The sequence below is a fragment of the Paroedura picta genome, chromosome 1 (genome assembly GCF_049243985.1).
Source record: "Paroedura picta isolate Pp20150507F chromosome 1, Ppicta_v3.0, whole genome shotgun sequence".
NCBI lineage: Eukaryota > Metazoa > Chordata > Lepidosauria > Squamata > Gekkonidae > Paroedura > Paroedura picta.
Genome location: NC_135369.1, coordinates 22778379 through 22798190, shown reverse-complemented (window position 1 = coordinate 22798190; position 19812 = coordinate 22778379). Strand labels below are relative to the sequence as shown.

At 47.3% G+C, this 19812-nt stretch overlaps 1 protein-coding gene and 1 non-coding gene across 2 annotated transcripts; one reads left to right on the top strand and one right to left on the bottom strand.

Moving 5' to 3' along the window:
- Positions 1–5164: 5164 nt before the first annotated feature.
- Positions 5165–5292, top strand: LOC143828232 (U6atac minor spliceosomal RNA). Its single transcript, XR_013227567.1, has one exon. It is a non-coding gene; the product is annotated as a U6atac minor spliceosomal RNA (small nuclear RNA).
- Positions 5293–8361: 3069 nt separating this feature from the next.
- On the bottom strand, positions 8362–18801 carry LOC143832550 (cystatin-like). The gene is made up of 3 exons (XM_077327131.1): positions 18514–18801; positions 15323–15451; positions 8362–8843 (listed from the first exon to the last, which is right to left on the bottom strand). Exons 1-3 carry the CDS (start codon positions 18751–18753, stop codon positions 8766–8768), a joined length of 447 nt encoding a protein of 148 aa, XP_077183246.1. The 5' UTR covers positions 18754–18801; the 3' UTR covers positions 8362–8765.
- Positions 18802–19812: the final 1011 nt, after the last annotated feature.

Below are 19812 nucleotides of genomic sequence, written 5' to 3'. Positions count from 1 at the left end.
AGCTGCAAGGGACCCCAAGAGTCTTCATGTCCAACATCCTGCTCAAATGCTACCTCCCCCCACTCCCTCAGTGGCCCCTGTTCTATGCCCAGAGGAAGGCAAAAAAAAAAAAAATCCTGGAAGCCCTGTGCCAATCTGGCTTGGAGGAAACTTCCTTCTTGACCTCAAAGTGGTGATCGACATTGCCCTGGGCATATAAGAAGAAAAAGAGTTGGTTCTTCTATGCTGCTTTCTCTTCCAGAAGAAGTCTCAAAGCAGCTTACAATCACCTTCCCTTTCCTCTCCCCACAACAGACACCGTGTGAGGGAGGTGGGGCTGAGAGAGAACTGATATTACTGCTCAGTCAGAACAGCTTTCTCAGGGCTGTGGCGAGCCCAAGGTGGCTGCAGGGGTGGGAGCGGGGAATCAAACCCAGCTTGCCAAATTAGAAGTTGACGCTCCTAACCACTACACCAAGCTGGCTCCCATGGACCATGAAACATGGCTATCCAGGTCTTTCTGAAAGCCAGCTTGGTGTAGTTGTTATAGTAGAAGCCTCTAATGACAGAATCATAGAATCCTAGAGTTGGAAGGGTCCATGGAGGCCATCTAGTCCAACCCCCTGCTTAACGTGGGATCAGCCTAAAGCATCCAGAATAGGTATCTGTCCAGCCATCGCTTGAAGACTGCCAGTACGGGGGAACTCACCACCTCCTTAGGCAATTCCACTGTTGAATGATTCGGACTGTGAAAATTTCCCCCCTGATATCTAAGTGATATTATTCTTCACATAGTTTAAACCCATTGCTGCAGGTCCTATCGTCTCCTGCCAACAGGAACCTTTCCCAATTGGGAAAGCCAGGTTTGATTCCCCACTCCTCCACATGCAGCCAGCTGGGTGACCTTGGGCTAGTCACAGTCCTGTTAGAGCAATTCTGCCAGAACTCTCTCAGCCCTGCCAACCTCACAGTGTGCCTGGTATGGGGAGAGCAAGGGAAGGCAATTGTCAGCCACTTTGAGACTCCTTCAGACAGCGAAAAGAGGAGTTAAAAAAAACCAGCTTATTCTTTCACAATCTGCTTGCAAAGCCCTGCCCTGGCCATTGCTGAGATCCACTATCTGCAAGATCTATGTTATCAAATTCTTAAAAATTCTTAAAAATTGAAGGGGGAAGGCCATGGTTCAATCGTAAAGCCTTTGCGTGGCATGCAGAATGTCCCAAATCCAGTCCCTGGCATCTGCGTGATGTGAAAGACCACTTCCTAAGACCCTGTGTCAGAGCTGCTGCCGGTCTGAGTAGACAATGCTGACCCTGGTGGACCAATAACTTGATTCAATATAAGGTATTTTCATGTGTGCAACATGTGTGCTGCCTTATACTACATTAGACCATTGGTCCATCATGGTGAGTATTGTCTCCTCTGACAGCTGCTCTCTGTTTGATGAAAACGGCATCCATCTTTCTTTCTTTTTTACAGAATGCATTAAAAGTTGTGGAAAGGGGGGATTTAACCCTCACCCATCCCTTGGGTCATTATTGCACTGAAAACGAGGTCTTCCCCCACCCAATCCCGGTTGGGGGGGAAAATGTGTCTGTAGATTTTGCTCAAATAGGCCAAAAGCAGATTTAAGGGAATGGCCATTTTCAGAGGGGGGGGGGAATAGTTCTTTTTATTTATTTACTTAAGACGACTGAGGCCTGGCCTGCGTATGCAGAGTAGAAAGAATAGACTGCTTCAGACTGCAGGTGAGAACCACATTTTATCAAAATTCTACATTTAAATGAGTTTATTCGTTTGTTTGCTTGTTTAAGCATCTCTATCTTGCTTTTGTCCCCAATGGGGTCTCTTCTCACACAGACAAACAACAAAATATTCTGTACTAATCTAATATCCTGGACTACTTGTACCTTCCCTGGACTGGCCCAGTCAAGGTAGGGGTCTGTCAAATTATCTACTGCCACTGAAGAACCAGGATTCTAGCCTCTGGACCCGCCTATGTTTAAATACCTGTACAAGGGATAGAAACAGCACAGATCTTATCTAGCTGGTAGACATGTCCCCATGACTCCCCTCTCCATTATTCTGCAAGCAGAAAGCTAACACATTAAGACCTAAGATATTACTTGCAGGGAAGAGGATTTTTTTAAACATGGGAAGATGTTCAAGAATGCTATTTCCTACCTACAATATGAAATCCTACAGTCTACTCTCCCTCATTCTGGTCCATATGTGGACCAGGCTGAAGTTGGGTGTTCTGCCCACCCCTATCTTGGCATCTGTTGCAGGGTTGAGTGACTGCTAAGGCCCACAAGAGAAGAGATGATACTAGGGGTTAAATTAGATCACCCTGGAGGTCCCTTCCAACTCTGGGATTCTGGGATTCTAACTCAAATGGTACATGAGGCACAATTTAAAAAAAAACAAGGACAACTGAAGCTGTTATCTGCAGCTCATGCGAGGACTAATTACATTAACCATGCCGTGTTATTTCATGATACTTTAAAACAATGAACAAGAAGTTCCGATTCATGAAGGTTTGCATTGGCAAGACTGATGCGGACACATTATTCAAGCATATACCCAGTTCGCAAACATCCCAAGAGCCAAACAAAAGTTCAGGTGACCTCAAAAGAGAGGTCAGCTTTGGTTTATGCCCTCATGAATGGGACCCTGTTGTGACCTTGTGGTGCGGCGTGAGGTCACTAAGGTCACTAAGTAAAGGTCACTAAGCCTGAAAGATGATAAAGCCGATTTGGATGGTTTGGCCCATGCAGGTGTTCTCCGGAACAGTGTGTTATGAGACATCAGTATATCCACCTTTTGGATTATTATTTTTAAAACCAGGATTGTGAGATGGGCCCTTTCTACCAATGGAGGGGACTCACACAGCACCTTATGATTTGGGGGCACCAGGTTTGTTTTGAGATAGGAACCTCCCCCTCAGTTACAAGGGGCTCTTAGGGTCGCAAATGTAAAGATGTTGGGTTCGGTGATATGAGGTAAGTTTTGTGGTGACCAAGAAGACTACAGAGATCACTGAGACAGGAGCTGTATTTGTAACCTTGAGTCCCTGGGACCAGGTTCAGAGGCTAGGACAGTGGCTCTCAACCTTCTCAATGCTGCAACCCTTTAATACAGTTCCTCCTGTTGTGGTGACCCCCAACCATAAAATTATGCAAGAGTTCTTTCGCAGAAATTAAACTGAAACTGACCAATGGCATGAAGATCCATTGTTCATGACTGTATATAAATTGTTTCCCCCCCCCCAGGGGTTCCTTAGTTCAGTTCTGCCTCATGTCCCACCATGCCGATCTCGCTCTTTTCCGCTGTTCCAGAGAGACGAACGCTCTATCTACCCCGCATGGGTGTTGTGTGGATGCTCCCCCCCCCCCCGGCCAAGCTGCTTGCCCTGCCACAATCCCTGTGAAAGGGTTGTTCGACCCCCAGGTTGAGAACCACTGGTCTGGGGTCATGTTCATACATTCTAAAGCAGGGGTCGTCAAACTGCGGCCCTCCAGATGTCCATGGACTACAATTCCCAGGAGCCCCCTGCCAGCGAATGCGAATGCATTCGCTGGCAGGGGGCTCCTGGGAATTGTAGTCCATGGACATCTGGAGGGCCGCAGTTTGACGACCCCTGTTCTAAAGGGTAAATCCAATTTATTTAAATACAACAAAATGCAACATCAGTTGTGGAAAACCCTCTCAGAAGTATAAGTACTGGATTACTAATTCTCCCAGAGTAGATTCCTATTCACAGTCACAACCCATTTCCTAGAAAGCCAGACAGTCCTGTGTGCCCCTTCCTGAGGCCAGGTCTGGAGCAAATCCCAGATGTTGAGAAGGCTGTCTTGCAGCCACAGGGATAAATCTTTGTCAACCTAGGAGCATAGAGTCATAGTTGAAAGGGACCATCAGGATCATCTAGTCTAATCCCCTGCAGGATGCAGGAAATTCACAACTACCTGTCACAGTGACCCTAATTCCAAGTCCAGATGATGTTTCCCACCAACTAACCCCCCCCCCCCCCCGAATCCCTAGCCAGTCTGGCTTGGAAGAAATTCATTCCTCTTTTCCCCGTGGCACAATAGGGTTGCCAGCTCTGGGTTGGGAAATACCTGGAGACTGTGGAAGTGGAGCTAGAGTGGGCAGGATTTATTTATATTTATTTATTTCTGTTGGGATGCAATCAGCAAATGATTTGGAAAAGACTTGCAGGGCTGTGGTAAACCACAAGGTCTTGGTTATGTGCTCAGCAGAGACACTCAATGGCTGCAGACGGAAAAACAGCAGCCAATTGCAAAGACTTGTCTGGACATGTTTTTTCCCCCCCTGATTCACCTACAGGAGTGATTTTCAAACTGTGCCCCAGAGAGATCTCTCAGCTCACTGAAGTATAGGGGGTGGGGGAGAGCAGGGTCCCTGAGCCCTTGAACAGGAATCCAGCTCTTTCCCTGTGTGGCACAGCCAAACAGGTGAGCCCCCAAACAGGTCTGGGTGAATTTCTTCCAGGCTGGACTGGCTGAGTCTTTGTTCTTTAATCTCTTGACAAAAGGGAATCGAGATCGATTAAACTTGCCACTTGCTTTCTGATTTTCTACCCACAGAAAATTAACTTTTGTTAAAGCGCAAATCTTCTGACTGGGACCGTGCAGGGTTCGAATTTTGCCACTCAAGAGCAGGCGATTGTTTCCGGCCGCCATTTTGGAAGAGGGAAAAGGAAAAGCGAGAAGCCGAATTTTGCCCCAGTCAAATATGGTGAGCAAATCGTCCCACTCACTCTCGAATGACGATTCAATTTTTTGCAATCATGCCGAATTTTTTTTTACTTCGAGAGAAGTGTTCTTAAATCTCTTGACAAAGGGAATCGAGATCGAAATTCTGAGCCAAATTCTGGAGACAGCAAAATAAAGGATTCCCGCAGACTGCTCATTTATTCCACCGCTCCCAGCCGAGCATTCCGATTGGATGAAGGGATGCATATAATTACTCCTAAAATGTAGAAAGTAGCTGCATTAAAGAAATTCCACGGAAGGGTTTACTTATAAAATGGTCTTGTAATTTCGATATTTTAAATTAGCCATGTCATACCGTAAAAAGGACAAGGAAGACATTTATCATTATAACTTAAAAATAGTTTACTTTCCGGAGTTTAAATACTGTTTGAGTTCTCCAACCACGTGTGTTGTATGAAAGGAGAGAAGGTTAGCACTCCCCTTGATAAGGATGGAAGAGGTCCTAGTGGCCTGAACAACACGCATATGGTTAAGGCATTGCCACTTACTTCGTGGCATCTGACCATGTTTTTTCCCCTCAAGTTCCGTTCCTGCTCTTCCTTTTCAACAGCCAACATCTGCAACACTGATGTATAAGATCAAGGGCGTTGCTGTTTTGCCTGATCAGAAAGCAGTCCCTTCAGATTGCTAGCTTTCCATTTTACTCCAGAACTTTTGAGGGGTAACAAAAATCGTCAAGAATGTGTTTATAGGGAGTAATATTGTTTGTATTCGCAAAAACGGGATTTACTAAAACGAATGACAAGAATACCCAATGGAGAAAAGGGGAGATACTGGAAGGCCCATTGGAAATAATGGGAGGCAAGAATACCAATTGACTTGCATGGCCTCCATTGAAATACATTACTGTAGGAAAACAGTTGCAAGGAAAAAGTGGAATGGATTTTTCATTTCAATAAGACTACTCTGGGCTTGGAATGGCAGGGCACAGAGTGGAATGACAGCCCCTGTTACTATCAGTGTCCCCCAGCTTTTCCAAACTATGGCAGCTCTCTAATTCTGACACAGATTCGGATTTGCAGACATGAAATGACTGCTGCAGCTGGTACAGCCATGCAAGCAATTATGGACACATCATTCCTTCAGTCAGTAAAGTGAATTAGATGTCTTGCTGAGGAAGTGTCCCACCTGGTCAGTGTCAGGAAAAGTTTTGCTCGTGTCATGGTCCTCCCAGGGGTGTCATTCCCTTCTGGGACCTGTCATTCCAGTCAGGATCCCCCCTGGTACTCCCAAGGGGTGTCATTCCACTCTGGGACCTGTCATTCCAGGCCCAGAATCCCTGTGATACTCCCAGGGTGACATCATTCCATTCTGTGCCCTGCCATCCCAGGCCCAGAGTAGTCTATCTTATTGTGTTAGTATCATGACTTCAGCCTCCATAGTTAAGGCAGCATCAAAAATGCCCAGATTCCTGGCCATCTGTGCAGTTGTAAGTTGCATGCAATCCAGTCTGGGAAGGCGCACTTCCTGATCTGGCCCCTTCCTTCCTAGCCACAGGACCTCCATCTTTGAAGGGCTCCATTTCAGTAGACTTGTTTTGAACCACTCAACCAAGGCTTCCAGGCACATCATCCATCAGGAGATGCAGCTGGGTATCATTAGCATATCGGTGGCACCCTACCCTGAAGTTCCAAACCAGCTGGGTGAAAGGGCACATAAAGATGTTAAATAATGTCAGGTGGGGAGAGAGCTCAGTGGACTATAATGCTGTGGACTATGGAGTCTACCCTCCAAAGCAGCCATTTTCTCTAGGGTAACTGATCTCTTTCGTCTGGAGATGGGCTGTAATTCCGGTGTTAGCTGAAATAGAACTGTCTCCTGGATTTATGATAGGGGAATTAGTAATTCTAGGAAACAAAGTTTTGCAATAGGTGGTAATAAGCAGGACTCTCCACCTCCACGTGCGGGGAGGATTTAGCCAGAAATCTCAGGCACAGGCAGAATTTAGAAATTAATTTTAAAAGGAAATCCCTAACATACAAGCACACAAATTTAAACTAATGCAGACACACAGAGGAAATAAAAGAAGTGATCGGGTGCAAAAGGGAATTAGGTTTTGGGGTCAGCAAGATTGTATATTTATCATCCATGACGTTAAGGTGTCCAGTACCAGAAAGGAGAAGTGGCTGATTGGCCCGAAAGCAGGGTCTATGCATAGAAAACCAAAACACGAGACAAGGATGGCTACCCTCTGTATCCTTTTTATAGCCCAATTGTATCTCAAGGTTAAGGCTGGGCATGGCAGCCTGATAATCGAATTAATGAGGCAAAATTAAAGAAAATTCAAAAGGGTGATGGTCTGGCCAGGTGTCCCGATAATGATGATGCCACCAGAGATACGACACCTACAGGTGATGGCTTGGAGGAATTTCCCAAGCAATGACAAAAAGGTGCAAATGATCTACCTGATAGGTGCTCAATTGCAGACAGGAGTTTGACATTCCTGGGGTAGGCTTGGATGGAGCAGGAAGAAAAAATTATTTAGCCAAAGATGGTGTTAAAAAGCAATCTGGGTAGGCCTTAATCTTGCAGATAATGTAGCATTACTGTGTTGGGAAAGGGAAGATGTAGGGATTTGTCTAATTTTGTCTCTGCTCCAATATGATGCCCCTCTCTTCCCTAAACTCTGCCCTCCCTAAGCTCCACCCCCAACATCTCCAGGAATTTCTCAACTTAGATTTAGCAACCCGAGTTTACATAGGATAGCCAGCTCTGCCACCTGTGAGGCTGGAAAAGCCTTCTTTTGGCTCTCTCTCCCCATTTGCCTTTGTCCCCAAAGCAGCTTTCACAAATGAATTTCAGAAATAACTTTTTTCCAGACTAAAATGTGGGAGTTTTGCATTTGCAGTAAGACCTAACACCAGGAAAGAGGTGTGTGTTTGTACGCATATGTGGGGGGCACTCGCAGTGTGGCTTGAGAGCCCATGGGTTGATAGCCCCAAAAGTTTTGGGGAACCACTGCTTTAGGCTAACTGTGCATTGATTGGACTAGGTGGTCTGTGTGGCCCCTTCTAACGCTATGATTCTATGGTTTTACGACCTTTTCTGGTTTTTTAAAGCCATTAAAACAAGCCCTGGGACAGGGGCAGCATATAAACTATTGATCAAACAGAAGCAGACTGTTAAGAAGCTGATGAGCTCATTCCCCCAGTGGTGCGCAAGGACAGGGCTGGGTAGGGGGAGATGCAAGTCAAAGGTGGGGCTTTAGGAAGGCAAGAAAGGGAAGGGAAGCTGGGAGCCCTGGCCCTCTCAGCAAGAAATTCCTACAAAGGCCAGTTGGTGGCAATGGTACCAAAAAAATGTAAAGCTGAACAGAAGCTTAGCTTAGGGAACAGTTCACAGAAATACAACTTGGGTACCCTTGAGCATGTACAGATTTTTTTTGTAGGAGGCATGAAGGGGGAAGGAGCACAGTGCTCAGAAATCATGGATATTCCCTCTTTCAAGTGAAAGGCATAGATAGACCTCAAACATACAATCCTCCCCTTGAACAGATAAAAACCAAAGGCATCCCCACAGATCTAGGAACAGGAAGGGATGTAGGTCTCTCTGCACTGGCAGAACATTGAAAGTACTGGGCTACTTTGTTGTGAGCAATAAAACAGCACCCTTTATTCCACATTCAAGGTTCTAGCAAATACACAAATACAGTTGCAGAATTCATCTCTTGACAGATGTGAAGAAGAGAGCCACAATTTGTTTTCGCATCTGAAGCTCTGGTCCTAGAAAGCTTCTGTTGGAAGAAAATTGTTTTTTCAGCTGGGATTTGGTGGCACTACGAAACTACGAGAGAAACATCAAGGGCTTCCAGGTGACCCGCCAGCCAGCAAGACTCCAGACTCTGTCTTCTCATCTCTGTCAGGTGAATTCTGGAGGCCGTAAAGGAGGGCAAGTGAATTAGCCTAGTGAGGAAGAATTATATTAGCCTCCATTCCCCGGCAAAGGCCCTTCCTTGCTAGCAGACAGGCGTGCAAATCCAGAAAGGGGCTATTCGCAGCTCATGTGTGTCAAACGGATGTCATTGAGCCAAGACCGTGTCCAGACCTGAAAAGTGCAGATTTCTTTCTGGAAATGGGAGAAAAAGAAATGATCCATAGGGTTAGAGAAAGAACCCCACCATGATTACGGAAGCTGGAGAAACTGGCAGGTCTATAAAATCTAAAAAGAAATTGGTGCAGTTGAATGCAATTATGATAAGTAATTTCAAAATCCATATATGGTATTTGATCTCCATCCCTTTTCCTTGCCCCTATTGACCTCACCCCACACCTTATTGCAAGAATTCATATGCCTATTCAAAGCTCAAACCCAGCTGCTCTCGTGTCAAAATCATGTTTGATGTCTGCCTAGTATGACACGCTTGTTAGATAGAATCCCATGATGTTGTGTCTTTGAAGCTGCAACCATTATACCCTATTTTAGACTCTGGGTGTGCTCCCAGCCTTGTTGCCTAGGGAACCATCTGGTCCTTGAGGCCGGAATGCCCAATTCATGATAGCCCTCTTTAAGTATTTGAAAGGTGGTCACTTGGAGGAGGGCAGGATGCTGTTCCCATTGGCTGCAGAGGAAAGGACACGCAGTAATGGGTTTAAACTACAAGTACAACGATATAGGCTAGATCTCAGGAAAAAATTTTTCACAGTCAGAGCAGTTCAGCAGTAGAATAGGCTGCCTAAGGAGGTGGTGAGCTCCCCCTCACTGGAAGTCTTCAAGCAAAGGTTGGATACACACTTTTCTTGGATGCTTTAGGATGCTTTGGGCTGATCCTGCATTGAGCAGGGGGTTGGACTAGATGGCCTGTATGGCCCCTTCCAACTCTATGATTCTGTGATCAACAAGTGCCTTTTGAGCCCCAAACCATTTGGCTCTGGAAGGGGCTGGATGCTCTGGCTTGATAAGGGGAAGGTGCTTGCCTAAGGAGCACAGTTTTATCAAGGACCCCGTGAGGAGCTCTTCAGCAAACTACTTTTTTTTCCTACATGAAGTCTGGTTATTGAAAGCGATCGGAGATACTCACAACTATCTTTTGGGCTTGGCAGTTCCTCCTCATCTTTGCTCCCCTCCCTTAATGTCTCTGCTTCACAGTCTAGTACGACACGCCTCCTCCAGGTTCTGGGCCTAATGTAAGGCTGCCAGCTTCAAAAGTGGAGCCTGGAGATCTCCTGCTATTACAATAATCAGTTCCCTTGGAGAAAATGGCTGCTTTGGTGGGTGGTCTTAATGGCATTGTACCGTGCTGAGGTCCCCCCCCCACTCCCCAAACCCCACCCTCCCCAGGCTGCACCCCTAAAATCTCCAGGTATTTCCCAACCCAAGTTGGCAACCGTAGCTAACTCCAGCTCACATTGGAAGGCCTGTTATTCTATTTATTTATTATTTCGATTTCTATCCTGCCACTCTCTGTGGACATAAAACAGATAAAAGTCCCAATAAAACTAACCATAAATTCCTTAATAGCATAAAACACAAGAAGCGGCATAATCCTCATTCCTCCCCTATCTACAGGCAATCACCATAGGGTAGGGGATTGCAAGATGGTACAGCATTGGCCGGACCCAACCTCTGTTCCTCCCAACAGCACACTGTCCCTTTCTGTTTGCAGGCCCTCTGTGATCTCTCATGCTCGAGTACAGGAGCAATTAAGGTTATAAAATGACCCAGGTCAATAGAGCGTATTGATGATAGTGACCAAGGCACATGTATCAAGGGACCAAGATGCCTCCAAGTCAATTTAAACATCTACAAGGTCCGTCCGTCTGTCCGTCCTTCCTTCCTTCCTTGGCAGCTCAGGGTCTGATGCCATAGAGTCCACCTTCCAAAGCAGCCATTTCATCCACATGAGCTGATCTTTGTTGCCTAGAGATCAATTGTGATAGTGGGAGATCTCCAGCCATGACGTGGAGGTTGGCAGCTCTAACAACAGGTGTCAAGCAACAAACATTCCCAGTTCACGGTCGCTTGGGAGGCATCCAAGAGCCCTGCTAATAAACTTACTGATTTCAGCTTTAGTGGGGTGGGGGAGTTTTGCTCATCTTCCAGAAAGCTGTCTCCAGATAGGTTCTAATCGATTGAAGGAAGTCAGACTATCAGTAGCCTATATTTCTTGTAAATGCAAACTACCCTGATATGCTTTATTCCTTTTACCTTTCCTTTCCCTTCAGCACCTATGTTTTATCTTTGCTGCATTATCTTGCCTTTGCATCGTTTTGGATTAAACTGTATGACTTTACTGCATGATTTTGAACAAAAGTAGCCAAAGCTCAAGAATTTAACATCTAGGCTTTAAAAACCTTCAGTGAGTATATTTAGGAGTTAATTTTCTTGCTTTGATGGTCTTTTGAACCTACACTGGTACATATATACACACGGTAAGAGATTTGTTTTTTTCTGGAACCAAGAATTAGGTAACCTTTATCATTAGCCCCACAAACTTCTGGAAATGATGACGGAGGTAGCTTTCTACACAGGTAGGATAAATTTTGCTAGTTCCAAACTATAAAAACCTCCTGTTCACATTCAGCAAAGGGAAGGGCAGTCTTCCCTTTAGCAACAGTTCTCTTGAAAATTCAGGGGCTGTTCCAACCCTCACTGAAGAATTGCCTTGACCTGTTCACAAACATTTAAGGTAGATTCAGGAATGTAGCCGTGTTGGTCTAAAGCAGAACAAAAGTTTGAGTCCAGCGCCACCTTTAAGACCAACAAAGTTTTATTCAAGGTATGAGCTTTTGTGTGCAGGCACACCCTCAGATACCTGGCAAACTCTGCTATTCATTCAAGATATTACTGGACTCCTTGGGCCACCTAGAGGAAATGCTTGGGGCCTGAAACTTGCAATTTCTATGTATGTGAAGTCTGTCCTCTACCATGAAACTGTGGCTCCTTCCAAAACATCAGCATTCATATGAAGCTGCCTTACACTGAATCAGGCCATCCAGTCAGTTTATTCAGAGAAACTAAGGCCTTGCCTAACACTGCAAGACCGAATCCTCTCTTCAGCTAATCAGGAGACTGACCAGGGATCTTCTACATCAGTGGTTCTCAACCAGGGGGTCGAGACCCCTTTGGGGGGTCGAATGACCCTTTCATAGGGGTCACAGCAGGGCAAGCAGCTTGGGGGGTTGTGCGCTGCCACGGTTGCCGCTCCTCCTGCAGACGTCCAACTGGGGCAGTGGAAAACAACGAGATCGGCATGGTAGGACAAGAGGCAGAACTGAACTGAGAACCCCCAGAAATAAACCAGTTTATATACAACCATGAACAATGGTTCTTCACGCCATGGGTCAGTTTTGGTTTAATTTCTGTGAAAGAACACTGGCATAATTTTATGGTTGGGGGTCACCACAACAGGAGGAACTGTATTAAAGGGTCACGGCATTAGGAAGTTTGAGAACCACTGTTCTAAATGCAAGGCACATATTCCATCCCATGCAAGAGGAACAGGTCCAGCTGCTGATGCAGCCGCCAGATCCCTGCCTCTTAACATTCCTGATGATTAAATAGTTACAGGAAGAACCTCAAGGATATCAATCAGATGCCAGGAATATTGGGCTGCAGCCTACTTGGCAGTTCAGCTAAACTAGAGGAAGGTTCTGCATGTAGCTGTGCTGAAGTGGTATACAAATCAGTATCACCAAAATAGGGCATCTTGGCAGATAAAACAAGTATACACTTTTCTTACTTTACATCAGGCTTTCTCAACCTGGGTTGTATGAAACCCTGGGAATTTCTTGATGGCCCTGGAAGTGCTTTCCAATTGGGTATGAGTTAATTAATTTTTATATCTGTATTTGAATTTGTTAAGCATTTATTAGGTGATATGACCCACCCACCCCTCCCAAATAACCAATGATAGGCCTGGAGGGGGTGGGAAGGGGAGGGGCACTGGGTGGGTGTGTCCATAGCTATGCTCCCCAACCCTATTCTGCATGATCGTGCCACTTCTGGGGTTTCTGAAAGCCTGAAGAATGTTTCAATGGTAAAAACAAGACACCCTGTGAGGTAGGTGACGTTGAGAGAGCTCTGAGAGAAACTGCTCTGTGAGAACAGTATCTAACAGGTCTGGGACTAGCCGCAGGTCACCCAGCTGGCTGCATGTGGAGGAATCAAACTCCACTTGCCAGATTAGAAGCCGCCGCTCTTAACCACTACATAAAGCTGGCATAACAATTCTCTAAATAAAAAAGGGCTCATAGTTTTCACTTTAGAAAAGAAGCCTGGTATAATACAAACAAACTCTTTTCCTAAAACACACGCCTGTGCTCAGGAACTCAAAATGCTCAGCAGGATGTACAAACTTTACTGTTGAGTACCATCTAAAGTACATACATCTATTTAAAAGTAAACAAAGGTGCGCTTACCTGGGTGGACCAGACTAGCCTGATATTGTTGGAACTTGGAAGCTAAGCAGGGTTTGGGAAGATATTAATTCATATGAATACCGTAAGTCAGAAGTGGCTTGATGGCCCTTAACACACACACACATGCACACACACAAACACACACACACACATGCAGGGTTGGCCCGGTTTGTACTTGGATGGGCAATCACTAGGAGAAGTCCAGGGTTCCTACGCAGAGGCTGGCAATGGCAAACCACCCCTGTTCGTCTCTTGCCTTGGAAACCCTATAGGAGGGGTGGCCAACCTGTGGCTCTCCAGATGTCCATAGACTACAATTACCAGCTGGCAGGGGCTCATGGGAATTGTAGTCCATGGACATCTGGAGAGCCACAGTTTAGCTGACCCTGCCTTATGCGGCTGCTGCAAGTTGACTGCAACTTGACATCATTTCCACCAAACAAAGCTAGTTTCCGAAGTTCACTTGCAATGCAGCACTCTCACAGCTTGCCTAAGACCTTCTTTCCCTTGCCAGTCCACCCCGTGTCTGCCAAGTACATTTACTCCCAGGCGTGTGTGTGTGGGGGGGGGGGCGGGTTCCAATTCTGATTAGAACTCAGCCTTCTGAGTGTGGTGGCTGAAGCCTTGTGTCATTTTCCAGACTTGAAATGGGCCTGGGGAACTGCTACTTGCCCCATGGTGGCAAGGTACATGTACTGAGAGGCAGCATGCAAATTTTCCCAACATGATAAAATACTGGCTCCCAAAGCCCACTTCAAGTTAGGGAAATTATACAAGAGCTTCAGCCCCTTCTTATAGAATGCCAAAGTCTGGATTTAAACCAGACCTGTGGGCACCTGGGAATTAAGTTCTGGACTCAGAATTCTCACAACACGCCTGGTCAGAAGAACCAAGACACATGCAGGGGAAGTGAGGACTTTGTTGCGAATACACTTATGTCCTGCTGCAACAATTTCCGAGGCCAATCTGTGCTCACTCAAAGTATGCAGGCATTTTAAAAAGGTCGCTGTTACTGAGCACTAACATCAAGGAGTCTCTTGACTCAGGTGCTTAGCCATGTTGGTCTGAAGCAGCAGAACAAATTTTAGTCCTATGGCACTTTTAAAACCAAGAAAAAGGTGCCATTGGCGTAAAATTTTGTTCAAGGAGTCAAGCACATCTGATGGAGACAAAATATATGCATGTACAACATTTAGATGAGCCTCTTGTGGCGCAGAGTGGTAAGGCAGCCGTCTGAAAGCTTTGCCCATGAGGCTGGGAGTTCAATCCCAGCAGCCGGCTCAAGGTTGACTCAGCCTTCCATCCTTCCGAGGTCGGTAAAATGAGTACTCAGCTTGCTGGGGGGTAAACGGTAATGACTGGGGAAGGCACTGGCAAGGCCACCCCGTATTGAGTCTGCCATGAAAACGCTAGAGGGCGTCACCCCAAGGGTCAGACATGACCCGGTGCTTGCACAGGGGATACCTTTACCTTTACCTTTACAACATTTAGGGAGCCGAATACCAGCCATGGGGGGAAAGGCCATGCTTCAAGACCAGCCAGAATCATTGGATCACTCCTCACTAAGACATGTCCACCTGGAAATCTGAGCTAAGCACCAAGGCACCTTCAGAGCTGGAGGGGCTAAGGATTTATACCTTCCAGCACCTGCAGAGAGTGGCAAATGTACCAGGGTGTTTTCCATGGAGGAAAGAAGAGGGGGGAGTCATATCAGTAAAGGGCCAGTTTGGTGTCGTGGTTAGGAGTGCGGATTTCTAATCTGGCATGCTGGGTTCAATTCCGTACTCCCCCACATGCAGCCAGCTGGTTGACCTTGGGCTCACCACAGCACTGATAAAGCTGTTCTGACCAGCAGTAATATCCGGGCTCTCTCAGAAAGGAAAGGCGACTGTAAGCTGCTTTGAGACTTCTTCAGGTAGAGAAAAGCTACATATAAGAACCAACTCTCCTTCTTCAGTAATATCAGGGCTCTCTCAGCTTCACCCACCTCACAGGGTGTCTGTTGTGGGGAGAGGAATGGGAAGGTGAATGTAAGCCACTCTGAGCCTCCTTCGGGTAGAGAAAAGCGGCATATAAGAACCAACTCTTCTTCTTCCTCTAGATGGAAGAAAAATATTATCGTCGCCGAACAGTCTCAGTCCCCTGAATAAGAAAGGTTCCCCTCCAGCTGCTGCCTTCTCCTCTCACCTGCTGCTCTGCCTTCGGGGGCAATGGGCATCGCTCCAGGTCCGCTGGTGCCAGTCGTGCCCTCTCATTCTTTTCACATTTTGTGTTCACCAGCTCAATCGTCAGATAATACAAGCTGCCTGCAACAATCTGGGGAGAAAAAAATATTTCTCATTACGCTTTCATCTTTAGTGTCATCACTGTACTTGGCCTTTTGTAGAGGAGCACAGGGGAAAGATGCCCAGGTCCTTTCCATGAGATCCTTACAAAGGGAAGGGGGCAGAGAAGAAGGGCAATGGAACTTACAAGGATGGCACACGTATGCATTGTCAGGGCACCACACGGCTGCATCAGAAGTAGCCCTGGTATCTGGAGGACCCTGGTTTTAACCCCGTGGAGACTCACCAGGTGACCTTGAGCTGCTCACATGCCATCGACCAGCCTAATATATTTCACAGGGTTGTCGTGATGAATGAGGACATGAAAGAATGAAGAATGATGTAAGCTGCTTTGGAAAAAGGAAATAAAGGAAGTAAATAAATAAAAATGGGAACCTGCAAGGGCTTGCATGAGGCATCTCATTTCTTCCTCCCCCCACTATTTCTTCCCCTTTCCTGAAAGCTCTCATAGCCCGTTTATGCACTGGAGGTTTTGTGCCAGGCTGCAGGCTGGGGTTTTAGTGGTGGCAGGTTGCCCCACCTCTTCCTGCACCCACATGGGGGAGCTTTCTCAATCTTGGAACCTTTTGGGAAGTTGCCTTTTGTTAATAACCCCTTTGTCAGAATGACACTGAAGCACTTTTAATAACCACCTAATAAAAGGAGGGGAAAGGTAGTTGGAATGAGGAACCAAGTCCTTTCATGCATGCGTTATTTTACAGATTCAAGTTCTTAGTTACAGGCTTTTGAGAGGTTCAGTTTACATTTATACTGTCACTGAAAGCTTTCATTTTTGTGTTTATCTCCTAGAACTCCCCTGGCTCCTAGAAAGTGAGTACTATTCTATCTTTGTAACATCACTTTCTCTTCCTAGACAAGCCAGTATCCCACTGCCTACTGAGGAGTCTGAGGAGCCCTTTCTCACGCACAAGGGGATGTCAGTCTCCAGGGGGGACCTGGGGATCTGAATTACAGCTCATCTCTAGACTATGGAGATAAGTTCCCCTGGAGAAAATGGCTGCTTTGGAAGGTGGTCACTCTACTCAGGTCCCTCAACACTCTACCGAGTTCTCTCTGTACACATTCACAAACCGGATGAAATACACCAGAGTTCTCCTCGTTAGGCAGGAATCCTCCATCCCTCTTTAAAAGGATTCTCCTTCCAATTTGGCCTTATTTAGGAATTAACTCACCATCCAATTTACCACTGCCAAATACCTGCCCCAGTTGTCCAGATACTGCATGGATTAGCTGTCAGTAGAAAACTCAGTTCTCTAATTAGTGCTTCTCCTCAGAGTGGATGGTCAGCTAAGGATCTGCCAGACTCACATACAGACTATGGTGTAAACTGCACGGAGCTTTTATTCCAACCCCAGATTGATTCAGTCCCTGCCCTCTACACAGAACTCGATTTCAGTTTGGATTTTGGGCGATTTTAATTTTCCTTCTGCAGCAAGAAGGATTGATCCGGAGTGACCCTGCCTTTATTGTGCCGTATCTGAGACTGCTGTTAATCCTGAATAAAGAAAGCTCCATGGTAGAGAACCTCTGATAGGCTACACCTGGTCATGTGGCATGCTAGTCTTAAAGGAGAAGCCCCTATCTTCTCTCGGTCCTGGATTTTTCCTCCCTCCTCTGCCTTTTTCGCCCCTCTCACCTTCCCCTCCAAGAAAAGAAAGAGGCTCCCTGCTTGGCTTCTCCCCCCCCCCTTCAAGAAAAGAAAGAAAGAGGCTTCAAGAAAAGAAAGAGCCCCCCCCCCCACCTTCTGAGCCACCCTAACCACGTGCAGAAGACTTTCCTGTTTCAATGGGGGGGGGGAGAGGAAGAATCGAGTTCAAAGCGATCTGAATTCAACAGGATTGACAATGGAATAAAGAAAGTAAGTGCAGACTCTGCCCTTGATCAGATTTGACTCTCTCTTAGCACACATCCACATATCAATTCCCTCTCAGCTGCTGCTGGCCAATCCGAGACTTCAGAGCAGCCTGTTGCTCTAGCTCTATCTGCCTAGTGAGGGTTTTTAACCCTTCATTCTTGTTATTTTAACTTCAGCACTTTGAACCATACATTTTAGTGCTGTCTGCCACACTCCCCTTTTACCTTGGATTGCAAGATTCAAGGTGGGAAATTCCTGGAGAATTGGGGGCAGGGGGAGTGAAGCCTTGGGAGGTATGGTTAGGGGAGGAAAGCAACCTCAGCTGGGCATAATGCCACATAATCTGCCCTCCAAAGCAGCCACTTTTGAAGGGGAAATTACCACTGTCACCTGGAGATTAATTCTGGATAATCTCCAGCCCCTACCTGGAGAAGGGCCCAGGAGATGGAGGAAATGGCTGCTTTGGAAGTCTACAGTATTATGCCTGTATGAGGGTCCACCCTCCTCAAACCCCACCATCCCCAGGCTGCCCCCCCCCCCCAATCTCCAGATATTTTCTAACTTGGAGGTAGTTACCCTACCTCTGGTGGTTGTGGGTTTGCCAGACTGTGTGAGGGTGGTCTGGTAGTTTTAGTCCCTGACATCTTGCCAGGAACTGTGGCCAGCAGTAACCATGGCAAAACATCAGGGGCCACAACCCTGAGACCACGGCTTCAGAGCCCAGAAAAACCCACAAAAGCCAGTTTTCTCCAGCCATGAAAACCTCCAACAATTCACTAACCTTATCTCCTTCCCACCCAGCCATTTTTTTTTTGCAAGACCAGAGAGTCACCTTGGATTGCCGGGAATATGCCTAGTGCGTCCCCAAGCGCGTGCAGAGTGCATTTCCCTTCTCTCTGAGAAGCCCTCCACCCACCAGGAACCCCTGGGAAAGGATCCCCCACCCCACGCCACCCCCAGCTCAATAGCTTGTGATGCCAGACAGACACAAAGCTTGCTTTTCTCGAAACCAAGCGCTGCTTCATCCTCTCCCAGAGGATCAGGGCAGGGGGATGGAGGGCGGGATGCTCTGAAAGGGCAGGATGAAAGCGAAGGCAGCCAGAGTCCTGCACCCGGCCAGCATCTCCCCGGGCAAGCCCTTTGCCGATCTCGCCCTGCCTCCGTCCCCGCCGCTCTACCTGGTGAGACGCCAGCAGCACCCGCAGCGCCCGGCTGTACGAGGAGTTGGTGCTGGCCTTGTTGTAAGCCTCCACGGCGAAGGCAGCCGCCACCTGCACGTCTGGGTCGGAGACCGGCACCCGCACCACCCCTCCGGGCGAGCCCCTCGGCTGCGCCCTCGGCGCCGGCAGCAGCAGCACCAGCAGCCAAAGGGAAAGGATGCGCGCCCCGCGCACAGGTGGGCTCCGCGCCGCCGCCATGGCCGAGTCCGGGAGGGCCAGGCCACGCCCCCCGGAGCGGAGCGACTCGGGGAAGAAGGGGGGACCGGCGAGAGACCCCGGATGGCTTTGTGCTGCGCTCTGGCTGAAAGGAGGGGGCAGGGCGGGGTATAAATGTAATAAATAATGGAATCCTAGAGCTGGAAGGGACCTCCGGGGTCATCTAGCCCTACGGGAAACTCACAATTACCTGCTCACCCACAGTGACCCTAATTCCATGTCCAGGTGATGCCCCCCCCCAAAAAAAAAACAGAATCCCTGGCCCATTTCTCCTGGAAGAAATTCACCTCCTGACTCCAAAGTGGCGGTGGGCATTTCCCTGGGTCTGCAAGAAAGGGCCAGAGTCAAGCACCTAATAATAATGCAAATAATGGTTGCGAATGAGCATTTGCTAAATGAAGCTATTGGATCAGCAATCAACAATGGCTGCTGACTGCTGATTTATGACGTTTTTTGTCATTGCAACCACCACAAATATTTTTCTGCTTTGGTCAGGTGCGTGTTAGGGTGGCCAGCCTCTGGTGGCACCTGGAGATTCCTTGGTGTGATGGCTGATCTCCAGACAACAAAGAGTAGTCTCCTTGAAGAAAATGGGGGTTTTAGAGCAGGGGTAGTCAAACTGCGGCCCTCCAGATGTCCATGGACTACAATTCCCAGGAGCCCCTGCCAGCATTCGCTGGCGAATGCTGGCAGGGGCTCCTGGGAATTGCAGTCCATGGACATCTGGAGGGCCGCAGTTTGACTACCCCTGCTTTAGAGGGTGGGCTCTTATGACATCAGACTAGAATTGCCAACCTTCCAGTGGGCTTGGGAGATCTACTTGACTTACAGCTGATCCTCAGACAACAGAGATCAACCCTCCCTGGAGAAAATGAGGGCTTTAGAGGGTGGCCCCTATGGCATTATATCTTGCTGAGATCCCTTCCCTCCCCAAATTCTGTCCTCACCAGGTTTCACCCCTAAATCTCCAGGTATTTCCCAACCCAGAGCTGGCAATCCTTAGGGGGGCTTTGCACAGAGATTTGAAGCAGGAGCCTTCAA